This window comes from Eschscholzia californica, unplaced genomic scaffold, assembly GCF_041429995.1.
Source record: "Eschscholzia californica isolate CP2 unplaced genomic scaffold, dmEscCali1.0.p SCAF_1, whole genome shotgun sequence".
Classification (NCBI taxonomy): domain Eukaryota; kingdom Viridiplantae; phylum Streptophyta; class Magnoliopsida; order Ranunculales; family Papaveraceae; genus Eschscholzia; species Eschscholzia californica.
This window is the reverse complement of record NW_028238198.1, coordinates 69,378,764-69,405,999: the sequence shown is the minus strand read 5'-3', so window position 1 is coordinate 69,405,999 and position 27,236 is coordinate 69,378,764. Positions and strand designations below refer to the sequence as shown.

The 27,236-nt window shown below is 35.9% G+C and overlaps 4 protein-coding genes across 5 annotated transcripts; 3 read left to right on the top strand and 1 right to left on the bottom strand.

Annotated features, from left to right (window-relative positions):
• The first annotated feature begins 433 nt into the window (after positions 1-433).
• LOC147568652 (Pentatricopeptide repeat (PPR) superfamily protein) lies at positions 434-5,443 on the top strand. Its single transcript, XM_086655050.1, has 4 exons — positions 434-4,148; positions 4,260-4,399; positions 5,236-5,278; positions 5,373-5,443. Exon 1 carries the CDS (start codon positions 732-734, stop codon positions 3,828-3,830), a length of 3,099 nt encoding a protein of 1,032 aa, XP_086511176.1. The 5' UTR covers positions 434-731; the 3' UTR covers positions 3,831-4,148; positions 4,260-4,399; positions 5,236-5,278; positions 5,373-5,443.
• A 629-nt stretch (positions 5,444-6,072) lies between these two features.
• LOC147568651 (thioredoxin H4-1-like) lies at positions 6,073-7,275 on the top strand. Its single transcript, XM_086660620.1, has 4 exons — positions 6,073-6,099; positions 6,354-6,476; positions 6,594-6,716; positions 7,129-7,275. Exons 1-4 carry the CDS (start codon positions 6,073-6,075, stop codon positions 7,273-7,275), a joined length of 420 nt encoding a protein of 139 aa, XP_086516746.1.
• Positions 7,276-8,444: 1,169 nt separating this feature from the next.
• Positions 8,445-11,883, bottom strand: FER (Malectin/receptor-like protein kinase family protein). The gene is made up of 2 exons (XM_086655053.1): positions 11,807-11,883; positions 8,445-11,679 (listed from the first exon to the last, which is right to left on the bottom strand). Exon 2 carries the CDS (start codon positions 11,416-11,418, stop codon positions 8,743-8,745), a length of 2,676 nt encoding a protein of 891 aa, XP_086511179.1. The 5' UTR covers positions 11,419-11,679; positions 11,807-11,883; the 3' UTR covers positions 8,445-8,742.
• A 7,079-nt stretch (positions 11,884-18,962) lies between these two features.
• Positions 18,963-25,460, top strand: LOC147568649 (eukaryotic translation initiation factor 2 subunit beta-like). Of its 2 annotated transcripts, XM_086655048.1 has the most exons (11): positions 18,963-19,035; positions 20,641-20,761; positions 21,243-21,292; positions 21,883-21,991; positions 22,102-22,154; positions 22,343-22,397; positions 22,527-22,618; positions 23,202-23,347; positions 24,000-24,142; positions 24,559-24,644; positions 25,117-25,460. In XM_086655048.1, the coding sequence occupies exons 3-11, from the start codon at positions 21,245-21,247 to the stop codon at positions 25,192-25,194; spliced, it is 810 nt and encodes a 269-aa protein (XP_086511174.1). In that variant the 5' UTR covers positions 18,963-19,035; positions 20,641-20,761; positions 21,243-21,244; the 3' UTR covers positions 25,195-25,460. The 2 variants fall into 2 exon arrangements, with proteins under 2 accessions (XP_086511174.1, XP_086511175.1); XM_086655049.1 differs by lacking the exon at positions 18,963-19,035 and having other exon boundaries at positions 20,759-20,896.
• Positions 25,461-27,236: the final 1,776 nt, after the last annotated feature.

The window sequence follows — 27,236 nt, the reverse complement described above, 5'->3', positions numbered from 1 at the left end:
TAAACTTTGCAAGTTTTTTAATACTAATGGTGATGTTGATAGTAGTGACGATATTAGGGTTTTGGTTGTTTATGTGAGAAAAACTACAAGTGAATAAAATATTAGATTTATTATTAATTTTTATCTAAGTCCTTCTATTTTGGCACTATTTATTAAATGATCCTTATAACGCCCTCTCCAAACTAATTTAGTAAAAGAAGAGCAAATACATAAATCGACCTTTCTAAGGCATTGTCTTTACTAAATAGTGTTCTTCCTATACCATAAGTCAGCTTAAATTATGACCTGAATCCTAACTACATCATTTATATCCTAATAATCTCAATTCAAATAACAAAAAATTCCACCTTCTCTTGAGATTCGAACCTGAACCTCCAAGGCATTCTGGAGTTTATGTAAACACTTTGGAACTACTTGGGCTACCAAATGTTGACCTCTTAAGATATCTTTGTTCAACAGGTATTTCTAAAATTTAGCCTAGTTGTGCCCCATTATTACTCACTCATAATTAACACAAGACCATCCAACTGCTAACCTATTGACCTAAACTTCTTCCCGCCTTCACTCAGGATTTAAAAGTCCCCCCCAAATGAACCGAGTGTTCTGAAAACCTTGAGCAGTGAGAAGAGAGAATAGGTTTAGCGAGAGAAGGAATTAAATTGTAAGGGAGTTTTTGATGAGATTGAGCAAGGAATGATGATCATAGCTTAGCAAATCAGAGATTCCATTCAATGAATCCTCGAATTCGAATAAGAAGCTTACATAAGCTGAACCCATATTACTTTCATGGGCTCAGTTTCTCTACCCATACTAGTGAAGGATTTGGTGACCTAAATCAAAAGTTTCAGTTAATTTCAGATACCCATTATCAAATCTATAACCATCTCTTAAATACTTGTCTACAAGAATGCAAATTAGTTGAATCGTGTAATGTGTTCGACAAAATGCCTCAAAGACAAGCTCAAGCTGCAAAAACCTGCAAAATTATCCATGCCCAGACAGAGAAATTTGGGATTGGATTAGAAGGAAAGTTAGGAAATACTATTGTTGATTTATATGCAAAATGTGGTGTTATTGATTTTGCTTGGAATGCGTTCAATAGACTTGATAAGAGAGATGGGTCTTCTTGGAATTCAGTCTTGTCTATGTATTCAAGGTTCGGTTTGCCAGAAGAGGTTGTAAGGGTGTTTGGCTTAATGAGGAATTCTGATACAATGCCGAATCAGTTCACATTTGCTTTGGTTTTTTCTGCTTGTGCAAAATTGACTGATCTTCGTCTTGGTAGGAGAGTTCATTCAGACGTGATTAAGACGGGTTTTTCATTGAATTCCTTCTGTGAAGGTTCTTTGATTGATATGTATGCTAAATGTGACTGCTTAGTTGATGCTAGGAAAGTATTTGATGGAGTTGACGGACCTGATACAATTTCATGGACATCCATGATTGCTGGTTATGTTCGAGTTGGTTTTCCAGAAGAAGCTCTCGAATTGTTTAAAGAAATGCAAAGAGTAGGTGGTAGGCCGGATCATGTTGCATTCGTTACAGTAATTAGTGCTTGTGTAAGTCTAGGAAGGTTAGATGATGCAATCAATTTGTTTGCTCAAATGCCCAATCCTAGTGTGGTGGCTTGGAATGTATTGATTTCGGGTCATGCTAAAAATGGATTTGAAGAAAAATCTATCAATTTCTTTCGGAACATGAATCTAGCTTGTGTTAAACCTACACGATCTACATTAGCAAGTGTTTTAACTGCCATTGCCAATCTTTCGGCTCTTGATCAGGGGAAGCAGGTTCACACGGAAGCTATCAAACTTGGGTTAGATTCTAATTTTTACGTTGGAAGTTCATTAATCAATATGTACTCGAAATGTCAGATAATTGATGCGGCAAGAGAAGTTTTTGATGCAGTAGATGTTAGGAATATTGTGTTATGGAATGCTATGTTAAAAGGCTATGCAAAGAATGGCCAGCCTAACAAAGTCATGGAAATTTTCTTCCGAATGAGGAGTTCTGGCCTAAGACCTGATGAATTTACCTACACCAGTGTTCTAACTGCAATTGCTTGTTTGGAAAGCTTAGAAATGGGTAGGCAACTTCATTCATTCATAATCAAGAACAACTTGGACTTAAATTTGTTTGTCGGAAATGCATTGGTCGACATGTATGCAAAAAGTGGTGATTTAAAAGATGCGAGATGCCAATTTGAACTCATTCCAGAGAGAGATAATGTTTCATGGAATGCCATTATTGTTGGGTATGTGCACGAAGAACACATGGATGAGGCTTTTAAAATGTTTCAGCTGATGAGATCTGATGGGTTTGTGCCTGATGAAGTTTCTTTGTCTAGTATACTTAATGGTTGTGCAAACCTTCAAGCAATTGAACAAGGAAAAGAGGTGCATTGTTTCTCACTCAAATTGGGTCTTGACATCAATATCTACGGTGGAAGTTCCTTGGTTGATATGTATGCGAAATGCGGAGACATGAGAGCTGCAAATAAGGTACATAAACAGATGCCTGTACAGACTGTTGTCTCCACGAATGCTTTGATTGCAGGATTCGTTCAGCACAATGACATGGATGAAGCTTTAAATCTGTTTCAAGAAATGCAGGGAAAAGGATTGAAGCCATCAAAGTTCACCTTTCCAAGCATCTTGGCTGCATGTGATGAATCTTCGAGATTGAATTTGGGGAGGCAGGTGCATTGTTATACGTCAAAATCCGGAGTTTTACATGATGATGTCTTCTTGGGTGTCTCTCTCTTGGGAATGTATCTAAATGCTTCAAGCAGTGAAGATGCAAATAAGCTGTTCTTGGAGTTCCCCAAGCGAAGAAGTGCAGTTTTATGGACTTGTATGATTTCAGGGCATGCTCAGAACGGTTATAGTGAGGAAGCTCTTCACTTTTTCAAGGAAATGCGTAGTGATGACGCCGTACCCGATCAAGCCACTTTTACCAGTGTCTTAAGCGCTTGTTCTGGTTCAGCTGCTCTTCAAGATGGAAGAGAGGTCCATTGTCTAATTTTCCATATAGGTCTCGACTTAGATGAATATACATGTAGTTCTCTTGTGGATATGTATGCCAAATGTGGGGATATTGAGAGCTCAAGTCAAGTTTTTACCGAAATGTACAGTAAAATAGATGCTATATCGTGGAACTCAATGATCGTTGGATTTGCCAAAAATGGGTACGCAGGAGATGCACTCAGAATTTTTTATCAGATGAAGAACGCAAATGTGGAACCTGATGATATCACATTCCTTGGTGTTCTCACTGCCTGTAGTCACGGAGGAATGCTATCAAAAGGTCGTGAATTTTTCGATCTTATGACAAATTATTATGGGATCCAACCAAGAGTAGATCATTTTGCCTGCATGATTGATCTCCTCGGGCGTGGTGGCCATCTCAAAGAAGCAGAAAAGTTCATTCATGACCTGCCATTTGAACCTGATGCTGGTATTTTTGCCACATTACTTGCTGCTTGTAGAAAACACGGGGATGAAGTGAGGGGACAGTGGGCAGCTGAGAAACTTATGGCGTTGGAACCTCAAAATTCTTCACCATACGTGCTTCTTTCGAATATATATGCTGCATCTAAGAACTGGGATGGGGTTAACACAGTTAGGAAGTCAATGCGAGAAAAAGGAGTGAGGAAATTGCCTGGGTGTAGTTGGATTTCAGTGGGAGCAAAGACAAACTTATTTGTCGCAGGAGATAAATTTCATCCCAGTTCAAACGAAGTTTATGATCTTCTGAAGGATTTGACTGCATTGATGAAACAACATGGTTATGTAGCAACAATTGAATCTGTTATTCCTGAAGACGACTAAGTCATGATCTAGTCATCCCTCTGTGCTGAGATAAAGAGTCAAATGTCTAGCCGGTTTTTGGTTTATTCTTGGAGTCTGGTGGAAATCAATCAACGGAAAAACTCCCACTGGTTTAAGAAGAAGACCAATCCAAACATTTGGGTAATCACAAGTATTATGTCATCGTGTGCATGAAACCAAAGTTTATTAGGGCATTACTAAGCTTTTTCAATTTCGTTTTGCTGCTTGCGGAAGAGGAACCACTACAAGCTCTTGATTTCATCTCTGGTTAGAAAGCTAGTGGTGCTCCATTACTGCGTGGATGTCGGGGTGTGCCAGGTAAACCTCTTTATCACGCTTTTGTAGTTTCTTTTTTGTAAGTGGGTGTGGTTTCCACATATAAAGCTTAACTTGCTAGTGATAATTAATATGACTGAATGTCATATTCAGGGAACGATCACTTGCCTAGCAGCAAATTTGTATCCTTAAGCTGACAAGGAAGGTGTACATGTTTTATCTTCACCAACCTAAACCGAGAGATGGACCTAATTCACATTTCTTTGCCGCAACCATGCATGGGGTACAACAAGGTTAGTTTCAATACTGTGTGATTATTGTTGTTATAAGAATGTCCAAGAACTAGTTTTGATTCTTGGTTGTGCATAAAAAGTTATAGGTATCCCCTAATAGAGTAAGAGAAATACGTAAGACCTGCACCATCTGCACTAAAAGGCGTGGGGCGAGTAAAAGGATATAACCATGTTATTAAGAGGGAAGAACTATTATTTTTTACTAACATAAGGGAATTGGATATAGGACTCGTCCGAAATCCACCTTGTTGCCATCCACAAGGGTTTCATGAGGATGAGATCGTCACAACTTATATGAAGACTAAGATTGTGTCTGGTAGCATTTATTTTTCATGGAACCGTATGAAATTTATAGAAATAAATTAATTTCTTTTTTGTTTGTGATTTTATTTCTATAAAATTGTAGGCCTTTTAAGTTTAAGTTGTGACAATTTTTCAAAGATTGTTTACGAAGACCTGGTGCATACACGTGTACTACAATGGAAATCATTTTTTTTTTATCAAATATACATTTCCATTGGTTTCAGGTTTAAATTAGAAACAAACATACCCTAATGTCATGGTAAATGATAAGTCAAATCCCCCAAAAGAAGATTGTAACTGATGGTTCAAAAAAAGCTAATTTCAGTTAAAATAGTTTGAACAAGAGTTCCTTAACCTCTCTTCTAAATTTAAACACTAAAAAGATGTATGTGTAATTATTGCGAGATTAGTTTTAAAGAAAAAAAAATCACAGAGAACCCTTCTTTTTAAGGAATTTACTTTTTATTTTTAAATTTTCTATCAGGATCAATTTCTTGTTCTAGGGTTCTTACAATTTATAAATTCCTAATTAGAAATATAGGTTGCTTGCTTGGCTTCACAACACAGAGATCTAAGGTAATGTTGATATATTATGGGTAATATTTCTTTTTGTTTTTGCAAGTTCTTTAATGTCCATTGAGATGAAACCTTATTAGAGTTTGATTTTCAGCGTCGAGGTTACTAATTCATGGTAATTTGGGTGAATTTTGGTGTAGAGTGAAGTGGGGTCTCTTCAAATTATCGCAATTTGAAGGTAAATGTTTATCTCTTGAAAACTTCATGGATTAATGCATCTAATAGCTTTTTACATGCATTTTAGGTTTTTTTCCTTCTAAAATCAAAACTTCATGAATTTATCTAGATCCTTGAATTTGAATCTGAATTTATGGATCACTTTGAAGGTTTTAGGCATTACTGAGAGGTTACGCTGTTTCACTTGTTAGGTTCCTAAAACATAAGCATCATTTTCTAACCTAATCCGTCTACCAAATTTAGCGAATTTAAATGTTTATTAAATATTTGATGGATATATTGGAATTATTTGGTAAACATAACATGTTATTACTCTGAAATCTGATGAAATTGATTGGATTTTTATGTTCTACAGAACATGAATTAGTGTTTAGTTTCTAATTCAGGGTGTTGGAAGATTTGGTACCCACTTTGTGTTTCAATTATTCATTGACAATGAAACTAACATGATTTGGTTAAATTTTAGATCAGATAATCTTTTCTTTTCATTTACCTTCTTGTAGTTAAACGCCATCTTATTTGTTTTTGTCGTTTCATGTACATTATTTGATCAATGTTATGTTTCAGAGCCCCTACTGTATTTCTCGTGTTCATCAGGCTCTGCTACATAAATATCAATGGGACTTTGCAACTGCAAGGAAAGTGTAAGTTCTTCCACATACTCGTTGACATGTATATCTTGCCAATAATTGCAACTTCAAGTCCTACTTTTCTCCTAAATCTTCAACCTAATTTCCGCTTATGTCTGTAGTTTCGAATCCTGACTCTGCTGTAGTCTATGATTTCATTTAGTTAATTTCAGTACAAAAACCATTCAAAATTCAGGTTTCCAATACGTAATTTTGTTATCTCATGCATTGTTTTCCTGACAAACACTATACTTGATTGGAACTTGCAGTATAATGAAGAAGATGAATGTGATGATCAAAAAGTAGAGTTTGGGGGTGGAAAAGTGCAGGTTGTATCTACCAAAGAAAGTTGGGATAAACATTTAGCAGAAGCAAACAAGGATGGAAAAATAGTAAGTGTTTTCGAACTTGTTATTTGGTTTACCTTGCTATTTTCAGTTTCTTGATGTTCTTGGAGTTGATTACCGTTAAATTTTACTTCGGAATTGAAATCTTTTCTTTTTAAACAGGTTATAGTGAACTTCAGTGTCTCATGGTGTAAACCCTGTAGAACTATTGCTCCAGCTTACTGCGAACTTTCTGAAAAATATCCTTCACTTGTATTCCTTACAGTTGATGTCGATGAACTACCTGTAAGTAACAAGTACACCCTCGATATGATTTGGTTTTAGTTGAGTGAAGATAAATCAAGCTTGCTTTCAAAGATAACTAAAGTACTGTGTTTTTTTGTAAGTCAGATCTGAAATCTTACTCGAGGTCTGTATTGACTCGAGCGAGATTTGACTGTTTGTTTTTATCTTACTCAAGAACTCTGACTATTATGAATGACTAAGTTTGGGTTGATTTTGGGTACTTTTGATTCAGACGATACATACGAGTCAGATTCAGATAAGGAGAAAAAAAACACCACCTTAGCTTTTCAAATATGAACCTTAATACTTTAGTTGTGATTGGTTTTGATTTATCTTTGATTGAATATGGGTTCATCTGACAAAACGAGCCCAAGTTTTATCCTTGCTCATATATTATCCAATGGGTTTGCAGGAAGTCTGTTCTTCGCTAGAAATTCGAGCAACTCCAACCTTCTTCTTCCTTAGAGATGGAGAACAAGTAGCTAGACTTACCGGAGCTAGCAAAACAGATCTTCAGAAGAAGATTACCGAAGTCACTAACTCGCCAAAGGAAATATGAGATATTTTTCATGCTCTCAGAAATTAAAAAACAATACCTCAGACATCCCTTTTCTTCTTTTACTTCGATAGTTCGAATGCCAAGATTCGGTACTCCATATTCTTTCACTCCACAGTTTTAGCTCAAGTTCTTGATTTGCAGAGCTCACCTCAATGCCCAAGATCACTTGCTATGTTCGGCGGTCCATCTATGTAAAGAATGGTAATTGTTGTTTTCTTTATTCGTTTGTCCGATCATCAGACTCGACGAGTCAGTATGTGAAGTGGTGAATGAGGAAGTCATTTACAAAAAAAATTTGGTTCCGTGACAATTTCCCAAGTTCATGTGTATTTGTTTTGGGTTGGTGTTATAGAATTCTATGTGAAAATTTTAGCAGTACTTGTGAACGGTTTACTAATTTATGAAACAATATCTATATCAATGATTGCTTACAAAATGCGATTCCAGACAGTTGTTCGCAGATGTTCAGACTTCAGAGTAGGCGAAAAAGAAAATTAGAGGGAAGTGGCTGGCCGAACAGATATGAGAAAGATATAGATGAAGTTGGATAGTGCTCAAGTCATCAAATGTGATTTGTCTAATTATAAAACAAACATTCGGACCGAGTTAGATATTGTCCAAAATAATTGTGAGTGAGACTCTTTCACGAGTCAGATTTGATGAGTTAGAAGTAAAAGAATAAGAAAGAGAGCAGGATTGGATCTGACTAAAGCAAGCTCATCTTTAGTCTCATACTTGAATAAAGTGGACCTCCATTATATAACTCAAAGAAAAAGATAAGAAACCCAAAAGGAAAAAGAAAATCAAGCTGTCCAAAACCAACCACCCTATTCTCCAACTCTACCCATTTGGAATCTTTGCACATGTTATATTCACCCAACCCTCTTCATTCACATTTGTCCTTCCTCTCTCTTCATTCTATATCATTATCTTTCTCTCTAGAATTTATCATCCACTAGGGTTAGGAAACAACAAATTCCAGACAGACTCTGGTTTACTTTCCCGTGATTGAAGCTTGAAATGATTCTTATCCACCTTTGCTTCAATTATGAGAAGCCACATCGGATTTCTGCCTAGAATATATCTGGAATTTTTTGTTCCTTAGCATTTTCCTTTATCATCCCACCACGTACAATAGTTGACTTGGAATAGAAAGACAAGAAGAGGAATAATTCAATGTGATTATATTAAGATTAAGACAAGGGGTATTAGACTAATAAAATTTGAGTTTTCACAAATTACAATTTGGCATGATTTTCCAAAAACATAGAAAATATATCCTTACAAATTTGAAGTACAAGAATATTATTACACTCCCAAATAACAACTTACAAAAAGAAGAAAATATAGTTAATAAATGAAATATATGAAAAGCAATAAGTTCGATAATATTTTATAACCGAAACCAAAACAGAGATCTTATAGATTTCAGTCGGCAGGGAAAGTAACTCTGTTGATATCGATATCTCATCGTCCTTTAGGGTTCATGATCTGTGAGAAAACAGCACTTGGTGTTAATCCATCAGAATCTTCACTAGTAACACTCCTTCCTCCAATACTCATTGTCATTCCACTGCTTCTTGAATCTGTTACATTTCCAAATGAAGCATCTGGATCTTTATTCTTATCGTATTTGCCCCCGGTAAATGGAGTTTCCTCGCTATCCATATCGCTGCATTTAATTCCTCCACTCTCTTCCATGCTTTCCTGTAATTGTAGTGCAAATTCTAAGTTCCAGAGAACATCACCCATTGCTGGTCGATCGGTACCATTATCAGCTACACATTTCTCAGCTGTTTCTGCAAATTTCTTGAAGCATTCTGGTGCTATTTTACCCTTCAAGTAAGGATCGGTTATTTGATCGAGAATTCCCTTCTTTTGGCAATGTAAAGCCCATTCCGCCAAACTCACTTGTTCTTTTGCCAATGTTGGATTTAATGCTGGCCTTGCGCAAAGGACTTCAAAAAGGACAACTCCGAAGGAGTAGACATCTGATTTTTCTGTTAGTTGTTGCCTTCTGAAGTATTCGGGATCCAAATACCCGAAACTACCCTTCACGACAGTACTGACGTGAGTGTGATCCAATGAAGGTCCTGTCTTTGATAGCCCGAAATCGGAAACCTTTGCTACCCATTTCTCGTCTAAGAGAATGTTGGTGGTTTTCACGTCTCGGTGAATGATGGTGTGTTTGGCACCAGTGTGGAGATAGTGTAACCCTCGGGCAGCTCCAATGCAGATTTCGAGCCTTTGTTTCCATGGAAGAGGTGGTTTTTGAGTCTTGTAGAGGTGCTCACGAAGTGTTCCGTAAGCCATGTAATCATAAACAAGGATCATCTCAGAGTTATCTTCACAGTATCCTATCAGAGACACTAGATGACGATGACGCAGTTTAGAAAGCATCTCAATTTCAGTCTGGAATTCATGAACACCTTGGTCAGAGAGAGGATTCCCACGTTTAATGGCAACTTTAGTGGTTGCACCATCGATTTCTCCCTTGTAAACTTTTCCGAACCCACCAACACCCAAGATTAAAGATTCATCGAAGTTGTTTGTGGCAGCTTTGATCTCAGCAAATGAGAAGTGCCGACAAAGATTTGAAGGAAGCGAAGAGGCATAGCTTCCTGTGGTGTTTGTCTTCGCGGAACCTGCAGAATGTGAATTTCCATAGAGAGACAGAGGAAGCCACCCAGGTGGCCCGTCACTGGCGTTAGACCCACCTTTCTTCTTCTTGTATACGACAAAAATAATGAAACAAAGAAGACAAAGACCAGCAATTCCTCCGATAACACCTCCTGCTGTAACTCCAGTTTTGTTCTTTGATTTACCAGATTTAGATGGTGGAAGGGAAGGTCTTATGATTTTCTGCACAGGAGCAGGAATTGGGTTTGGTCCAGCAAGGTTTCCAGTAGTATCATTTACTTTAAAGATCTCCAACCCATTTAAGATAGCATTATAAAAATTAGACTTGGAGGCAGTATTCGGATGTAATTCGAGCCATAAATCCTGCTGGGTACTTCCTCGAGGAGGGCCCACAACAAAATCCTTATATGTAGGAATTCCATCTCCTGTCCATGCAATCACATCAGCTGCATCAAAGGCAGTCTGGTTGTTGAGGTAGATATTAAACACCCTCTGATTGATCTTGGTTATACCTGGCTGAAACTCACAGAAATGAAGCCTAACAAGGTAGAAGAAACCTGGGTCAATCGTAAAAAGCCAAGTCAAATTGAAATTCACGTTAACATTTTCATCCGGTCCCATTAGTCGAGCAGTTTTGTAAACATCTGTTGGTGCAACATATGGAGGCATGCCTGAAGGGTACGTAATTGTCTTGTTTGGGCTAGCAGAGTCTGTAACACCGAACTGTGCCCCAAATACATAAGACGAATCATCAGACCAAGATCGAAACAACCCAGTATCAGCAACAGGAGAGATCTCATTTCCACCCACATTTAACCTTACAACTTTCTCAAGTACAGTAGTATTATCAATGAAGAAAGGAGAATCTAAACCAACAATATTAACACCAGTAATCGAATTTGAATCATAGATACTCGGCATTGAAATTACCTCAATCCCATTCACAAACGCAAACGAATTTGAGTACTTTGACGATGGGGTGAATGTTAGGTTAACTCTACCGCTCTCTATGTTGATCGAAAACTCTTTGACAATGAAGGCGTAATTCAGAGCTGCAGTAGTCTGTGCCACACTGAAGTTTCTAAGAAGTGTATAAGAACCAGCGGTAACCGAAAAGATGGCATTAGACGCATTAAGACCAGCATAAAACGACGGATAGAAATGGAGACGAACGAACTTCCGACCAGAACCAACAGGAATACTGTAAGTAAATTCAGATCGGAAAATTCGAGCAGTCATGTAAGGAACTTCAGCAACAGAAGGATCTTGAGTAGCAGCACGAGACGTTAATGTATTTGCTTCAGCCGCTGCAAATTTAGAACCATTATCGCCTTCCCATGTCCGACCATCAATATCTTGTGCTTCCGAGGTGGAACCACAATTCAAAAGGTTGTTATCAAGTGGAACATAAGAATCATTCGCAGCGGAAATTTGATAGATCAAGAACGAAAAGAACAAGGAGACTAGAAAAGGAAAAAGACATTTCGTGTTGATTTTCTTCATGGAAATTTGAGATTAGATTTTCTAAATATAGAAATTCCTAACAGAAATTTTCTACGAGATCTATTAATGAGATAGTTAATCCGAGAATATAGGGTTTCTATTCCACCAAGTTCAGAACTTTAGCAACAAATGGATCATCAAAACCAGTTCATCTCTTAGTCAACTAAGATCAAACTCATGTAAAATCACTGAAATCAGCTCAAGAACTACACAAATCTCTCCCAAATGATGACCTTTATCATCAAATCACACCAAAACCAGCTAAAATAGTGCAGAAAACACAAATTTCAGCTTAAAAATCACGGATTTTAAGCCATTAAAGAGCTTTAACAAGCTTCTAACAAAGATCAAACAGATGCATGAAGACCATAAAAAGGGGAATATTTACCTTCGAATTTTTCGGAACAAATCCAGGTGATCGAGAAACTAGGGTTTGATAGTTGAGTAAAATCCCCCTGTGATTGTAAATGAAAAATGAACCACTCAATCTGAGTATTATTGTCCAAAAATGTCGTCACAATTATAAATGACCTTGAGATTATTTATAATTACGATAATGCCATTATTCTCAAAATTATTAGTGGGAGACACAAACACCGCATAAAACGCGTTAAGTTGTATACAACTACGCGCTCCGCCGTTCCTTTCAATTTTTATTTTTTAATTTTAGTTTGTTCACCTGCGGGTGAACAAACACATTGCTTTTTAACTGTTGGATGTTTTCCACCGTCAACTTTGATATTAAAATGAACGGGTGAGATTTGGTTTATTCTATAATGAAGGGTGAATAAAGAAATCAATTCATTTTTTTGGATATTTTAATTGAGAGATTTTTGCCGGGTATTAATTAGCTAAAGTACAACTGTATTCTGTTGGTGATGACATTGGGACTGGAAGTAACTAAAATGTATTAATTAGGTGCTAACTACCGAGTCAGAATTCGGGTGGGTTGATTCCCCAGTCAGTTCTGAAAAAATTAACGACATTAATAATATTACTACTGATAGTGTTGACATAAACATCAAGATTTTGAAAGTCCCAAATTTAATTGAAATGGAGTGAAACTCATGGTTATTGAATGAGTTCATTAAAGATATAAATAATGTACAGTAATAAGTTTGTCGGGTTGTAGTCATCTTTCATGTTGCTTGGCTTTAGACCTCTTTTATTATTGGTTTAACTTAGGGAGTTATCGTGATGTATCAGTCTTGTAACGACTAACGTAGATCGTAGTTCGCATAGAAGAATTATTTCTATGACTGACTGTCTACACAATATTAAGTAAAAAAAACTATCTATAAGTTTTTGAGCCTTGCATCGGAGATGTCTTATGAATAAAATAGTGTCATGGAAGATAGATAATCTCAATTGAGTATCCAGACTGGTTAATTAGAGTTTTATTAGTTTCGCATTGGAGATGCTCTTATAAGTTAGATTTCAAAGTAGTACTAAAATTCAGAAATGAGAGTTGATTTAGACAACAAAAAAGACAAACACCACTTAAAAATTATGTGAGAGACGTGATAGTCCCTCGTTTCAAACTTAATGTATTTTTTGCTAATAAGTTAATTAACTTTTGGACTTTCTTCATCGAAAAAATTTACTCATAGAATAATGCACTAAATAAATACACAAGCCAAAGAGTTCTAATTTAAAGGTACAATTATTAAGACTGCAATTATGCTCCTACATTTCAATTTGTAGACTATAATAAATGTTCTTTTCCATTGTGTTTTGTTTTTTATTTACTCTTCTCATTTTGGTGGAGTACATTTTCATTACAAAAATGAGTGAAAAGCCAAAAATCTAAACCTTGCTAAGAAAAGAAACCCATCTAGAAATAATGATGTAAAAAACTCACGTGTTAACACTTTTTTAACTGTTGACAACGTATATAATTGTTAACAAGACAACCATATTTTTTTCATAATCCCCTTTTTACCATTCTATATATGTTGACAACATAAATAAATATTTTGTTATAAACTATTGAAAACATGTATAATTGTGTTGTCATAAACTGTTGATAACATATACAATAATATCCTGATTTGTTATAAAATGTTGACAACATACATATTTATGTTGCTAACAACATATACAATGCATTAGCCAAAATATTATTTGTCCATTAATAGATTTGTTAAATACAAAGGATAACATGCATAACATTTTATTTTTGCAAAAGACAAATAAAAAAATGCATTAGTCTAATGTTTCTGTCAAAAGCAAAACAAAAAAAAAATGTGGAAATAATTTTTTTTCTTTACAAGACAAATCGAAAAATGTTTTAGCCAAAATGTTAGTGTCAGTCTGTGTTTGTCACATGCAAAAGACAAAATGCGAAACATTTTTGTAAAATTATTTTGAGTAAAAACGAATTTGTTTAGAAATTTACAAAATTATTGTACTTTCACAAAATAGATTTTTTTTTTCAGATACTATTTAGATTTGGGCTTGGTTTTCTATTATACCCTAAATTCTGAGTTTTTAAATTACCCTCCCTTTTTCTTGTGGGGACTGCCCCAAATTTTATAGTGAGGAATATGTTATCATGCACAAAAAAAAAAGTATTTTGTAATTTCCTTAGATGCAAAGAGAATTTGAGACATGTAACTTTTTTTTTATTATTAAATTTTTTTTTTTTTTTGTAGTTTTGGACTATATACTCATTGAAATTGGACTTCTTAAACAAATAATATTTTCAATGTTGCAACAAAAAAAAAGACTATGTTCACTGGTTCTTGGAGTTTGTAAGAAAGTATCGAAATCGAATTATACATGTAAGATACTCGAAAATCTAGTTTATTGTACCCCTGTCATAAGATGTAGAACATCAATGACTCAATTTTGACTACAATATTTTTCAGTAATATCTATTGAGTTATGTAACTTTCGCTATAAGCAACTATATTATGATAAGAAAAAATAAAAATGACATTGTTATTCCGGTTTTAAATTTTTACTGAAAATATACAACGTTTAATAAAGTATTGCCAGCAAATTGAGATACTTCCCCATCGCTTGAGAGAGTGTCCGAAGACTGAGCTATAAGTTAATGTTCAAGCTTAGTAAATGTTAAAGTTTTTTGTGTGAGTTTCTGGAACCTCAAACTGAAACAATATCGATAACTGCTTAGATATAGAGCATCACAAAATAATACATATCCTTGATGAGACACCCAATAAAGATAAAAGGAAGCAATACATATCCTTGATGAGACACCCAATAAAGATAAAAGGAAGCTGAAGCCAAATTACAAAGGCACAACAAATTCCTAAACCCAGTAAAGAAACCCATGTTTTTTTTCTGTTGAAACGTAGCAAAGAAACCCCTCGTAGATCACTTCTAATAAATACAAATAAACAGCCTAAACACTTGACTAAAGATAAAACATTTGCCAAGTTCAAAACATTTAGACAGATTATGAATAAAGAAAGGAAAAAAGAAAAGAGACCATTGAACTAAAGATAAAACATTTTAAATGTAAAAAGTCAAAGGTTGGACGACAATTATGAATAACCAAACCCCTTGTACAATTAGACAGATGAATCCTAGCTGGGGGCAGGAGGAGAAAACCGAACTCCGTTTTTTTATTTTTATATTCTTCAACTATTTTGTTTTGGGAGGTGTTTTTAACCCTTCCTCTACTCCCAGCTTTTGACACTCTTTTTTTATTGAAACCATCTGTGTCTCTCAAAATATGTTTTGTTAGAGATTGAAAAAGCTTTTGGCGGGGAGTATGTATGTGTAGGCTTGGAGGAGCCATGGCCCCCATCCCTTAAAAGGGAAATAATAGAGTGACTTAGAATTTGGTACTTAGAGGATGACATGTTTCTTCACTTGAAAATAAAAGCGGTCCCCACGATAGTCAAACTTTGAAAAAACTTTGTCTTTTAGTGTTTTGAAGTGTACTCAACGTCATTATGTCATCCTCTAAGTCACCCTCTAAGTCATTGTAGCATCTCCCAAAGCTTAAAATTGCCCATCTAATGACATGAGATCCTTTCCCATCTATCCTTTAAACTCTATTAGCCCCTCCCTTTACCTCTTAACCCAATTGTCCCAACCCAAAACTTAACCCCAACCAGTACCGGCCCTGACTTTTGGGGGGCCCTAGACGAATGTTTGGACAGGGTCTCTACACTTTAAGTCGAAAATATAGAAAAGTTGACATTATTTTAACGAAATTTATAATTGTTAAAATTATAAAGAAAACTAATACTACTTAAACACCGTTCTTCTTGCATTTTTCGATGCAAAATCACTAATCACATTCACATTTTCATCATCAATCAAACTATCATCATCAACCAACACTTCATTTCGGTTATTACTCTTCGGTTGTTTTTTCTTCACGAATTTATCCATAACTCTCGTTTGTGATTTAACTAAATCTTGATCTAATTTATTTTTCTTTCTTTCAGAACTGCATAAATACTTTCTTGGAGCCATAACAATCTAAATGAGAAACAAAGAAAAACTAAATGAACAAAAAAACTTTACCTCTATGTAATTTGTGTGAAGAAAAATTAGAAAGAGCAGATACTAAATTATAAGAATATGTATCTAACTTGATTTTTGTTCGTTTATTAAAGTCTCTTTTAAGCTTCCATGGGTAGTTACTAGTTAATCAAGTTTTAATGTTACGTCTCTTAAATTTCTTATTAACTAGGGTGTTTTAATGCTACTTTACTAACTCCATACTCAAACAAACTTGATGTATATTTACAATACATATAATATAATAATAATATCTATATATATTATGTTATATAAATTAGGGGCCCTAGGCGAGCGCCTGGGTTGCCTAGGCCCAGCCCTGACCCCAACATAAATCCCTAACATAGAATGACCTAATCTTACTTCCTAATTTCTACAATCCAAGATGCTAACTATCTATATTTGAAGTTTCAATTGCTTTTGTTTCGAGTTTCTATTATTTCTAAGTTTTTAATTGTCAATTCATATTGATTTTAATTGTGAAGAGAAATCAACTGAATGCATCCAAACTTTGATCTTTCATTACCCAAAATCAGTTGTCTCTCAAATCGTAATTTAGAAAGCGGATATATATTAGAGAAACTCTCTCTCTCTCTCTCTCCCTCTCCCTCCTTCTATCCCGTTACAAGTTAATTACGTAATTGATTTTAGTAGCTTTGAATAAAATTGATATTTGTGTTTAATCTATATGACCTATTTGTATATAAATTTCTAGTAATAATTTTATGACTAGAATGGTTCGATCTCTCCCTAATAAAAATTGTGGTTTCGTCTCTAGCTTTTGGCTTTTGGTACCAATATAGAAATTAACAATCTGAAAATTAAGAGAAACTGGATATATTAGTTATTGGGAGATTTGTTGTTTGGACCCCTTTCGTATAATTGACTTCCTGTGTGGACTCCCTTTTTCCAGTGTTGTATGTTGGACTCCCTTTTGGCGGAATCACCCGAGAATATTCCGTCTCTAAAATTATACTTTAAATAATCTCCAGTTTACCCTTATACAATTAATATTGCATTTTGGACTCCATAATTTATTTAACTCATCTTCTTCTTCTTTCTTAGCTCACCCTCTTTCTTACAAACCCTAATCACTTGATCTCCGGAATATCATTCTTTGAAGGAATTTAATTTGATTGGAGTACTTTTTTTTGTAGAAGAATAAGGAATTGATTTTGTTTAGAGAGAGAGAGGAGGATGATGCTTGAGAGACATTTGGAGGTTAATTTGAAGTTAGTTGTTGAGTAGAGAGAAAAAATTTAATGGTGTGGGCAAAACTTCTTCAAGCTTTATAAAACCGACATCTTGAAAAGCAAATTGGATGTATCATGTATGAGTGGTGTTTTTTTAAACTCTATTTGATCACCAAAATATTCCCATTCCCACTGTCATGCTTGCAACAGAAAAAAAAAAATTAATGCCCAATCACATAAAAGACCTCCACTTACAGGTAATTAATTCTTTAATGGATGGTATTGTTTATAATTGGAATTCATACTGTTAACTATTTGAATCATATTTAGGGTTTATGTAAATTTATGGAAATCTTGATCCACTAAATCAATGGAAGTTTCAACATTGATGATCCCCACCACCATAAGTAGTGACTCCACCCGTTGTAAAAAATCCTCCTATTAGAAAAGGGTAAAATAATTTTTTCGCCTCTTGAATATTTATATTTAACTTTTTTTTTTTTTTTTTTCTGAAAAAGAGAGTTCAAAATGCAATATTGGAAAAAAGAAGTCCAAACAGCAAGTCGATTAACGAAATGGGGTCCAAACAACAAATCTCCCTGAGTTATTTCATAATTTTATGGAGAGAACCTTTTCATTCATATCTTGCTTGGAAGACGGGAAGAAAGATGTAATTATCTAAATCATAATTGTGGTTTTTTCAAATGGATGTATTTAGGGGATTGACCAGATCACTAGACATGCCTTCACTGTCTAAAACTATTAGGGTGGGGGTTATTTAATCCCCCATATTAAAGGAAAAATAAGATGGAAGACAATTTTCATTAAAAAAGACAGGTGATTTTGACATTGGCCCAACTATATTCCAAATTTGTGAAAACATCCAAAACTAATCTAAATGAAAGAATTGCCCCAAAATGGACTTCCGGTGCTCTTTAACCACCTAGAGGAAGGAAGGTAAGTTTTAGGTTTTAACAAATTGGCAAAGCTTCCAAAATCTGCCAGAAGGAAAAAAATATTCTCCATTGACAAAGAAGTTTCCGCACTCAATAGGAACACTAAACTCATAATATGGGGAACAAAACCTACTAACAAGAAAAAGTAACAAGATATATACTATGGTTCGTGCCATACAAAATTAACTTCGCCAAATTTTGTAAACTAACATTTTTAGAACTTAACTAGTCACTATGATCGACATACTTTGAACCACTCCTCTTGGAAGCGTTAATTGTCGAGATCCATGATATGAAGAAGAACTTAGAAACATCTTCAAATTTGTACCTAAAGAGGGTAATAGTGCAGCTCATTCTTTGGCTAAGTATGCTTTGAGAACAAAGTAAGCAAATTATGGATGAGACCTACTCCACCTATTTGTATTAAGGATGTTATCCGAAAAGATAATCATCTGATGTTGAATATTTTATCAAATGAATAAACAGGCCGAAAGACAATTTCAGCAAAAAACAACAAAAAAGAACTAGTTACTATGAGCCCGCTATTCCTTCAAAAGTAATAAAAATTGTTCTTTACAAGTTTTAAAATCCGTCTACAATTTTTTCAAAGAATAACCTAGATTTCACTTAGACAAAGATCGTTTTTTCTTTAATTATATCAAAACAAACATTAAACTTGTATCTTGGGAGAAATAAACAATGACTATGATTAATAACAATTAAATATAAAAATGTGGGTGCTGCTAAAAGCACCAGCTAAAACAGTTGTAAGCAGGAGGAATTTGTTTTGACTCGGGTCAATGGGCATTTATAGTGTTTGACAGGTGCTTTTAACAACACCTTATATTTCTTTGCAATCACTATCATGACAGAACAAATGGAATCAGATAAATAAATATTCACATTTTTCCTTCTCTAAATCATGTCCGTGTAAGGGTTACATTTTCGTCTGGGACTCAAACGGGGTAGTTGTCTGCAGAGTGTCACCCCCGTTACAATACTAACTCTCACTTGGCCCTTCTAGGGGTGGAATTGGGCGGGTATGGGCGTCCATGGGTGCATGAAGCATTGGGCCGGGCACCAAAATCCAATGGCTATTAGGGTAAGCGGGTTAATCGAGCGGGTAATTTTGAAATTCGCCTTGCCCATTACCCGCCCAAGCCCATTAAGAAGCTCAGGTAATTCGAGTATGGGCGGGCGGGTAGCGGGTAGGCTCATGACTTGAAAAAACTCACTTCTTCCTTCTTTTTATAAAGTCTCCAGACACCTTTCCTAATTTTAAAGAGACAATGTGGGATTAAAACTAGACGTTATTTGTGTTGTTCTTTTTAGAAATTTAATCTCACATTGGAAACTAATGAAGAATTCTCATGAGATATAATATAAAATTGGGTTAATTCCGTTTTGACCCTCGATTTGTGACCAACTCGCCGTTTTGGCCCCTATAAGTGTCCGACAGTCCGTTTTGGTCCCAAAAATTTCCTAATTGGCCACAAATTTTTTTCAACCTCCCAAAAAAAATAAATTCGGCAGTCCGTTGTGACCAACTCGACGTTTTGGCCCCTATAAGTCTCCGGCGAAAGGTTGTCGGCCGGAATAAAAAATTTTGGTCGGCCACCTTTACAAAAAGAAAAAACCTTTCTCTCTCTTCCTTTTGTTCTTCTTCTTCTTTCTCTCTCTTCCTCTTCTTCTTGTCTCTCTTTCTCTCTCTTCTTTTCTTCTTTTTTCGCTCTTGGTACAGAGAGCGAAGAATAGGAAGAAAGAAAGAAGAAGAAGAAGAGAAGTGAGAGAGAAGAAGAAGAGGAAGAAAGAGAAATAAGAAGAGAAGAGAGAGAGAGAGAAGAAGAGGAAGAGAGAGAAAGAAGAAGAAGAAGAAGAGGAAGAGAGAGAAAGGGAGATTTTTTTTTTTTTTTTTGTAAAGGTGGCCGCCCGAAAATTTTTATTCCGGCCGGCAACCTTTTGCCGGAGAAGAAGGGTGAGGTGGACAGAGGTGATGTGGTAATTGTTAGATGAGGTGGACAAAGAAAAAAATTACAGAAATGCCATGGGGGTAGAATTGGAAGGTTGAAAAACATTTGAGGCCAATTAGGAAATTTTTGGGGCCAAAACCAACTGCCGGACACTTATAGGGGCCAAAACGGTGAGTTGGTCACAAATCGGGGGCCAACGAAATTAACCCTATAAAATTATCCCACTTCTTGCTCTCTCAAAGCCAAACACTACTTCTGTAACCTACTAGGAATTCTCTTGGGCCAATGCAAAGCAATGCATTGCGTTCGTCTGATTGCCCTTAAACATATTGTTTACCATCTCAACTAGGCCTAGCAACATGAACTGTTGGGCTTCATCAACCCAAAAAAGTTGATGTAATTGGTTGGTTATCATTGAGTGACGTAAAGTGGGTGCGGGCATGGACGGGTGCGCGGGTAGAGGTTTTAACCCATGTCCGTACACCAAAACTTGGCGGGCTGGGCGGGTTGTGCCCGAGATGGGCGCGGGCGTCCATGATCCTCGTTGAGCTCGGATGCCGTGGGCGGGTTTGGGCTCATGGGCAAAATTCCTACCTCTAGCCCCTTCCCCCGGAAGAAATACTTGCATTTTTACCCTTTCACAACCCCAAGTCCCCAACTCAAGCACATCAAGTCGAGCTGACTGGAAAGCAAAAATCATCTTGTTTTATACATCACCAAGGTATATACTTTTCTTTTTAATTACTACTTCGATTTTAGGGCTTTCGCAAGATTTCAATCTAGTTAGATTATAAATTACAGGGTTTATAACTATCAAGAACCCCAATTTTAGGGTTTCTGATTTGAGTTTCTACAGGTATATTCTTACGTATTAGATTCTTTTCTTTGTATATATGTGCAAAGACATCGTTATTCTCTTATCCCTTGTTTACCATCACTTGAGTTTTAGTTTGGGAGTTTGATTTATTTCGATTTAGCCCTAGTTTACTGGTGTTTGAAGCTGCAAGAAAACGAGTTTGATTTCTCTGTATTTAGCCCTAGATTTATTATCTAATTGTTTGAGTAATTTGGTATCTTGCTGAATATTTTTCTAACCCCGCCTTGTTTTGCAAGCTTAGATTTTGTCCAAGTATTTCTGTGAATCTAGATTGATATTGTGTGATATTTCTGTTTTTGTTGATCATTTTATCATCTTCGAACAGCCATGGCAGAGGAAACACCTGTTGTTGACGTAAAGGAGGAAGTAGCTGAAGTAAGTTTCTGCTCCTTTTACTAAAATAATTATTAGGGTTTTCTGTACGATGTCTATCGCACTAACTTATTGTAATATAACTTAGATTGGTACTTTGTCTTTTGGTTGTTGCTAGATTTTAAGATTACAAACATATATGGACGTGATATGATTATTGAGGATAGTGTAAAACTGTAAATACACGTAGCTGTAGGGGCATTGGACCCGTAATAAATAGTCATTTTAACCTTAGCTGGAGGCCTTTCGTTTGGGCTAGTTATTTTCTAATAATGAAACCCTTAAGGTTGGTGGAATAATCTAGTTGATTGAAGAAATAAGGCAAAACCAACATTGTTCCTGAAGAGACCTCTCTATATAATTCTTATTTGCTGGCCTGTCTCTCTTATTCCTTGGAGTAACGTGCATTAATATTAGATAGTAGATTCAAATGTATAAACTCATAAAGCTCGGTGAATTTCTAAAGAGATAAGGGGATGTATATTCCCACTGGGTGCTATACTGCTATCATTGTCTAAGGAATGCGGGTTCTTAGTGGGTTCTACCTTGTAAGTTATTACTAGTCTAATACACTGTGCACTATTTTGTTGTAGCTTGCACCATTTGATCCTACAAAAAAGAAGAAGAAAAAGAAGCCTACAGTCCAAGATCCTGCAGATGATACCGTAGACAAGTTAGCCGAGAAAACAGAAACTTTGTCAGGTAAATCAGTATTTTAAATAAGAAAGTCTCATGAGGTTATTTATTTTCTATATTTCTGTGATAAAATATATTTGTTGGATTTTATTTATTATTTTTAATTTTGATTTCAGTCTCTGATGGGATTGAAAATACATTTGCTGGTAAAAAGAAGAAGAAGAGACCAGTAAGTTGGATAAGTTCTCATTTCAAGACCATCTTATGAAGTTATGTCTGTCATTCTTTTACTGTTAGCGTATTTAATAATCATCCAGCTTTGGCGTGTACAGTATCTCAAGTTTAAAGTCTCTCTGAAGCATTACCTTCTGACGTTTTTCGGTGAAATCATGTCTTACGTTTCGTGTTTTTTTGCAGGTTGAGACAGATTTTCTGAAGGATGAGAATGGAGACGCAGGAGAGGATCTGGATGGTAATAAGTCCTGTCAATTCGAACTTCCCTTAAACTATGAATTAACACCCCACTTGAAATTCCCGCATCTTACAATCTTCACTGCTTAGGCTATCATGGAAACTAAGATGTACTTTTGGTATCTTTTAGATAGCATAAGAGAGGATGAAGAAGGAGAAGGTATTGTTCTGCAAGCACAATATCCTTGGGAGGGAAGCGACCGTGATTATCATTATGAAGAGGTGCTTTTCATAAGAAATTTCTGAATCTGTAATTGCAAGTACAAACTTGATCATGAAATCTTTAGTTGTGATTGTCTAATATCTACACACAAAAAATAAGCGTATTGTGGTTTCTTCATCCTTGTCAGACTTTGTTTATATTTGCATGACAATGCATCTTCAGTTATTAGTAGAATACCATAACCCTAGGTACATCTCTAGCTTTTGGTGACTTGGAAGTGCTTTGAAATAACTTGCATGATTTAGCTGAAAGACTTCAACAATTTGCCTTCATAGGTAGTTTATTTTCTATTTGAAAGTGGTATTGTGGCAAAGCTTGAGAGTAAAAACAACAATAACACGTAGGTAAGTCGGGTCTTTGGTGTCAACTAGTATATACATGTTTAATTTCATGAAGATTTTTAAATAGTACTGAATAATATATAACTAGTAGAAGATGTTCTATTGGCATGAACTGAACTTCCAATACGACATCTTTGGCATGTTTCATATTTTCAGCATCTTTGCTTGTTTGTTAAACAAGTATAAGTGTGTGATGTTATCTAGTAGATCATAATGTTCGTTGCTTTTGCTTAATGTGCAGCTTCTCGGTCGTGTTTTCAACATTCTACGAGAGAACAATCCAGAGCTTGCGGGTGATAGACGTAGAACAGTTATGCGACCACCTCAAGTACTTCGTGAAGGAACAAAAAAGACTGTCTTCGTTAATTTCATGGATCTATGCAAAACGTACTCTCATATCCCTAATGCCTCATTTATTCTATAATTTTGCTGTCTGGACAAGCATACATTGTTATCTTTGTCCATAGCTTGCAAGTGAAAACTTTCATACTTGCCATGACTAACAGACAAAGACATGATTGATTATTTGATGGCCGCTTTGAAAATTCATGCTCTTCTTTCGGGTCAGTGACTAACTTCTATGTATTGGAAATCGGTGTTCTTTGATCAGCCCGTCTCTCCACTCCCCTCCAGAAAAAAAGGCAGTAACTTCATTTTGGTTTTGGTCCAATTAACAAAGTGACCTAGTCTATTATCTACATATACTCGCACTGCATTGGTGCAACAGTTTTTTTTCCATACCATCTGCTATAAACATGTTGTGTGCTGATTGCTGAAAGCTAAACCAGTGGTTCACGAAGTTTTTTGTTAAGAATCTGAGATCTTATTCCCAAATTTTGAACTCCAAATACTTAAAACAGGCAATAGCAGAATTCAATTGAGGGAATTATTGTAGAGCATTATCTTACTTTTTCCTTTGTGAGATCTATCCTCGTATGTTATTTGCATCTTTAGTTTTAAGTTTTATGACTATCTTTTACTATTCTTTTGGTCTACTTATCTGATACCTAAAACCAAGGCTTGAATACTTAATATCCAGGATGCATAGGCAACCAGAGCATGTTATGACTTTCTTGCTTGCTGAAATGGGAACAAGTGGATCTTTGGATGGACAGCAGAGGTTGGTTGTTAAAGGAAGATTTGCTCCCAAGAACTTTGAAGGGATTCTGCGAAGATACATCAGTAAGTCTCTTTGCCTTCTGTCTTTAGCAAAAGGGCTATTTCTTCTATTGTTCTCCTCTTGTTTTCTTTTTCCAAAAGTTGAGTTGTTGGGCTTTATTCTTGTATTTGCAGTTCTTCAATGTTCATTGATATTGATATCCACTATAAATGTCTTTCATGAAATTAGGACTCTTGCTAATCCCTAACTCCTAATTCTTAAACCCTGAAGAATGCCTAAACATTCTTTAGTTCATGAATCTTTGTTTCTTTAGAAATTGAACAGTCTATTTGCTTGTAAGCTAGCAACTCAAGTTGTTCCTGTCAGTTGATTGTGGAGGTTTAACACACAATTATAAAAATGCTCGATCAATCTCGCAAATGGGGTGTGCTACTATTTTGCAGTTGTTTCTAATTGCATTACCATATTAACCTTGCAGATGAATATGTCATATGCAATGGTTGCAAAAGTCCAGACACAATTCTGTCGAAGGAGAATCGTCTGTTCTTTCTCAGATGTGAACAGGTAAATATTACATGAACACTCGTTTTTTGAGATTTAATGACATAATTTAAAATGGATAGGCATGAGCTCAGGTAGTAATCTTTATCTCTTCGATTGACCTCAAACTTGAACATTGAGCATATCCCGTACGGTTGATCAGATTACCGCAACCCAATTCTTGGCATCATTTGGATTATTTATTAAAGTCGCATATTGACCACATCACCAATTTAGACTCCTTTTCGTATCCGATGAACTTTGCAGATATTCAACATCATTTATGTAATGGTGGTGTTATTTAAGCGCTATTATTCATGAAAAGAACCCTCAAGCCTGTACGAGGCCTCTTCAGTCTTCACAATAAACTTCGCATCTTATTTTCTTGTCCTTGTAAATGTAGTATTGAAATTCAAATGTGTATGCATGTTCATAGTCTGGCGGCAAGTTCTTTTGATATGTCAATATTTAATATATTCTTCTTGTCCTAACACAGTGTGGTTCCGGGAGGTCAGTCGCTCCTATCAAAGCTGGTTTTGTGGCTCGTGTTGGGCGTAGGAAGGCTGGGACCTAACTGAAAAAAATCTTCTGCTGGTTTCTTCTACCTTGTTAAAGAAACTATCTAGCTCCTTGTCATCGATTTTGGGATTTACTAGGAAGTTGCTACCTATGAATTTTGGACCAGTTCTTTTAAATTTGTTTCCTTTCAATTTTTCTCTGGTTGAAGATAGTGCATGTATGAGAAGTCTAATGTGATGGTGAGCCATGATTCAATTAGGGCTTTACCTTTGGAGACCTTGATATATAATAGTCAATGACAAAAGTGTTTCTTTCCCCAAATATTCTTAATTTCCATTTTGTTTTATCACTAATAGAATTGGTCTTGGGATGGGTTTTGATTTATTATATTAACCTAAATTATCGGATTTTGGTAGAACAAGTTGATGAAAGTTAGTGGTTGCCAGGATGTTATTACGAGTCAGAGTAAGATTTTAGGGCCCAGGTTCTGGTCGGCCATCCAAGATTTTCCGTGGAAAATGTTAGATGCTCCCACTCCCCTCTTCTCTTCACACAGTTGCAGGTGAAGGCTGACTGCACCGGTGATTTTTCAATAAAATTTGAGTTAATTCTTATTTGGCCCCCTACTTTGTGACCAGCTTCCTTTATGGCCTCCTATTTTCTGTAAATTCAAATTTGGCTCCCTATTTTAATGTAAATGTCATAACTACCCCTCTCATTAATATATTTTTAAAATAAATTTAATTATGAAATATCTCTCTCCACCTCACATCCCTCTCCACTACACGTGTCTCTCCACCTCACCTCTCTCTCCACCTCACCTCTTTCTTCTCCGACGAAGGTCGCCGGCTGGAATATTTTTTCGGCCGGCGACCTTCAACATAAAAAAAATAAAAATTTAACCCTAAATTGATTTCCCCTAAACCATTTCTTATCGAAACCCTAATTTCTCTCATCTTTGTTTCCAAGAACCCCTGAAAACCTTCAATCTATGACTCCATGAAGATCCATATTCCCCCCTTTCTTCTCTCTCTCTATAATCGCTGCACATCAATGGACACCATTCACAAACATAGAAAAACAAGAAATACTACTTCAGCTAGAGAACCATTATAAGAAACTCAAACACATTTGATATCATAAATCAAAACCCACTATTTCAAAAAGAAAAACCAAAATTAGTTTATACCTACAGGATGAGATGGGGATTGAACCACACCTCATCGATGGTGGGAAGAAGTTTATTGAGGATACCAGGTCTGAGATAGATGAGGGTATTGGCAACTAATAGGGCAGCCGTTACAGGAGGCTTCCTCTCTGATCTGTAATACTCGTTTACCGTGTGTAGCGCCAGTAGTGTATCATTCCTCTCGATATTCTTCTTCCACCTACTCCATCCATTATCCTCTCTCTCTCTATATAGGAATTTCAGACTCTCTCTCTCTAAGAATTTCAGACTCTCTCACCTTCTCTCTTTCTCTCTGAGAATTTCAGATTGAATGAGTAGTCTTTGGAACCTGACCATTTAATGAATATATGCTTCCTTTAACAACAAGAAATGAGTAGAAAATCAAAGAGGGAGTTCAACATCGGCTTGAGAGAGAGAATGGGAAATAAAGACTGGTTAATAATAGGAACAAATCTTAATCTGGTGGAGGAAAGAGAGAATCAAAAGTTGGTGATGTTGGGGAATTCGAGAAACACACAAAAGGGATAGGGATGAAACTTCCTGAGAAGATGGGTTATAAAGGAGGTGGATTGGGGAAGAACAAACAAGGTATTGTTGCTCAAATTGAAGCCAAATTACGACCTGAAGGTATGGGAATGGGTTTTAATGATTACAAAGAGGCAAAAAGCTTACCAACCCCAATCTAGAACAACCTGAAGAAACGAAATCTTTGCCTGGGATTTCTACAACTAATCGAGCGAAAGAGAAGCTCTGGTCGAAGCATAATCGAACTAAAAATAAGGATTATACTACAGCTGAAGAGCTATTAGCAGCAAAGGAAGATCAGGGTTTTTAAATGGTTCAGAAGGTGATTGATAGGAGAAACCCCCTTCGTCCATGTGTTGAGTCTTGAAAAATTTCAGGGTTTT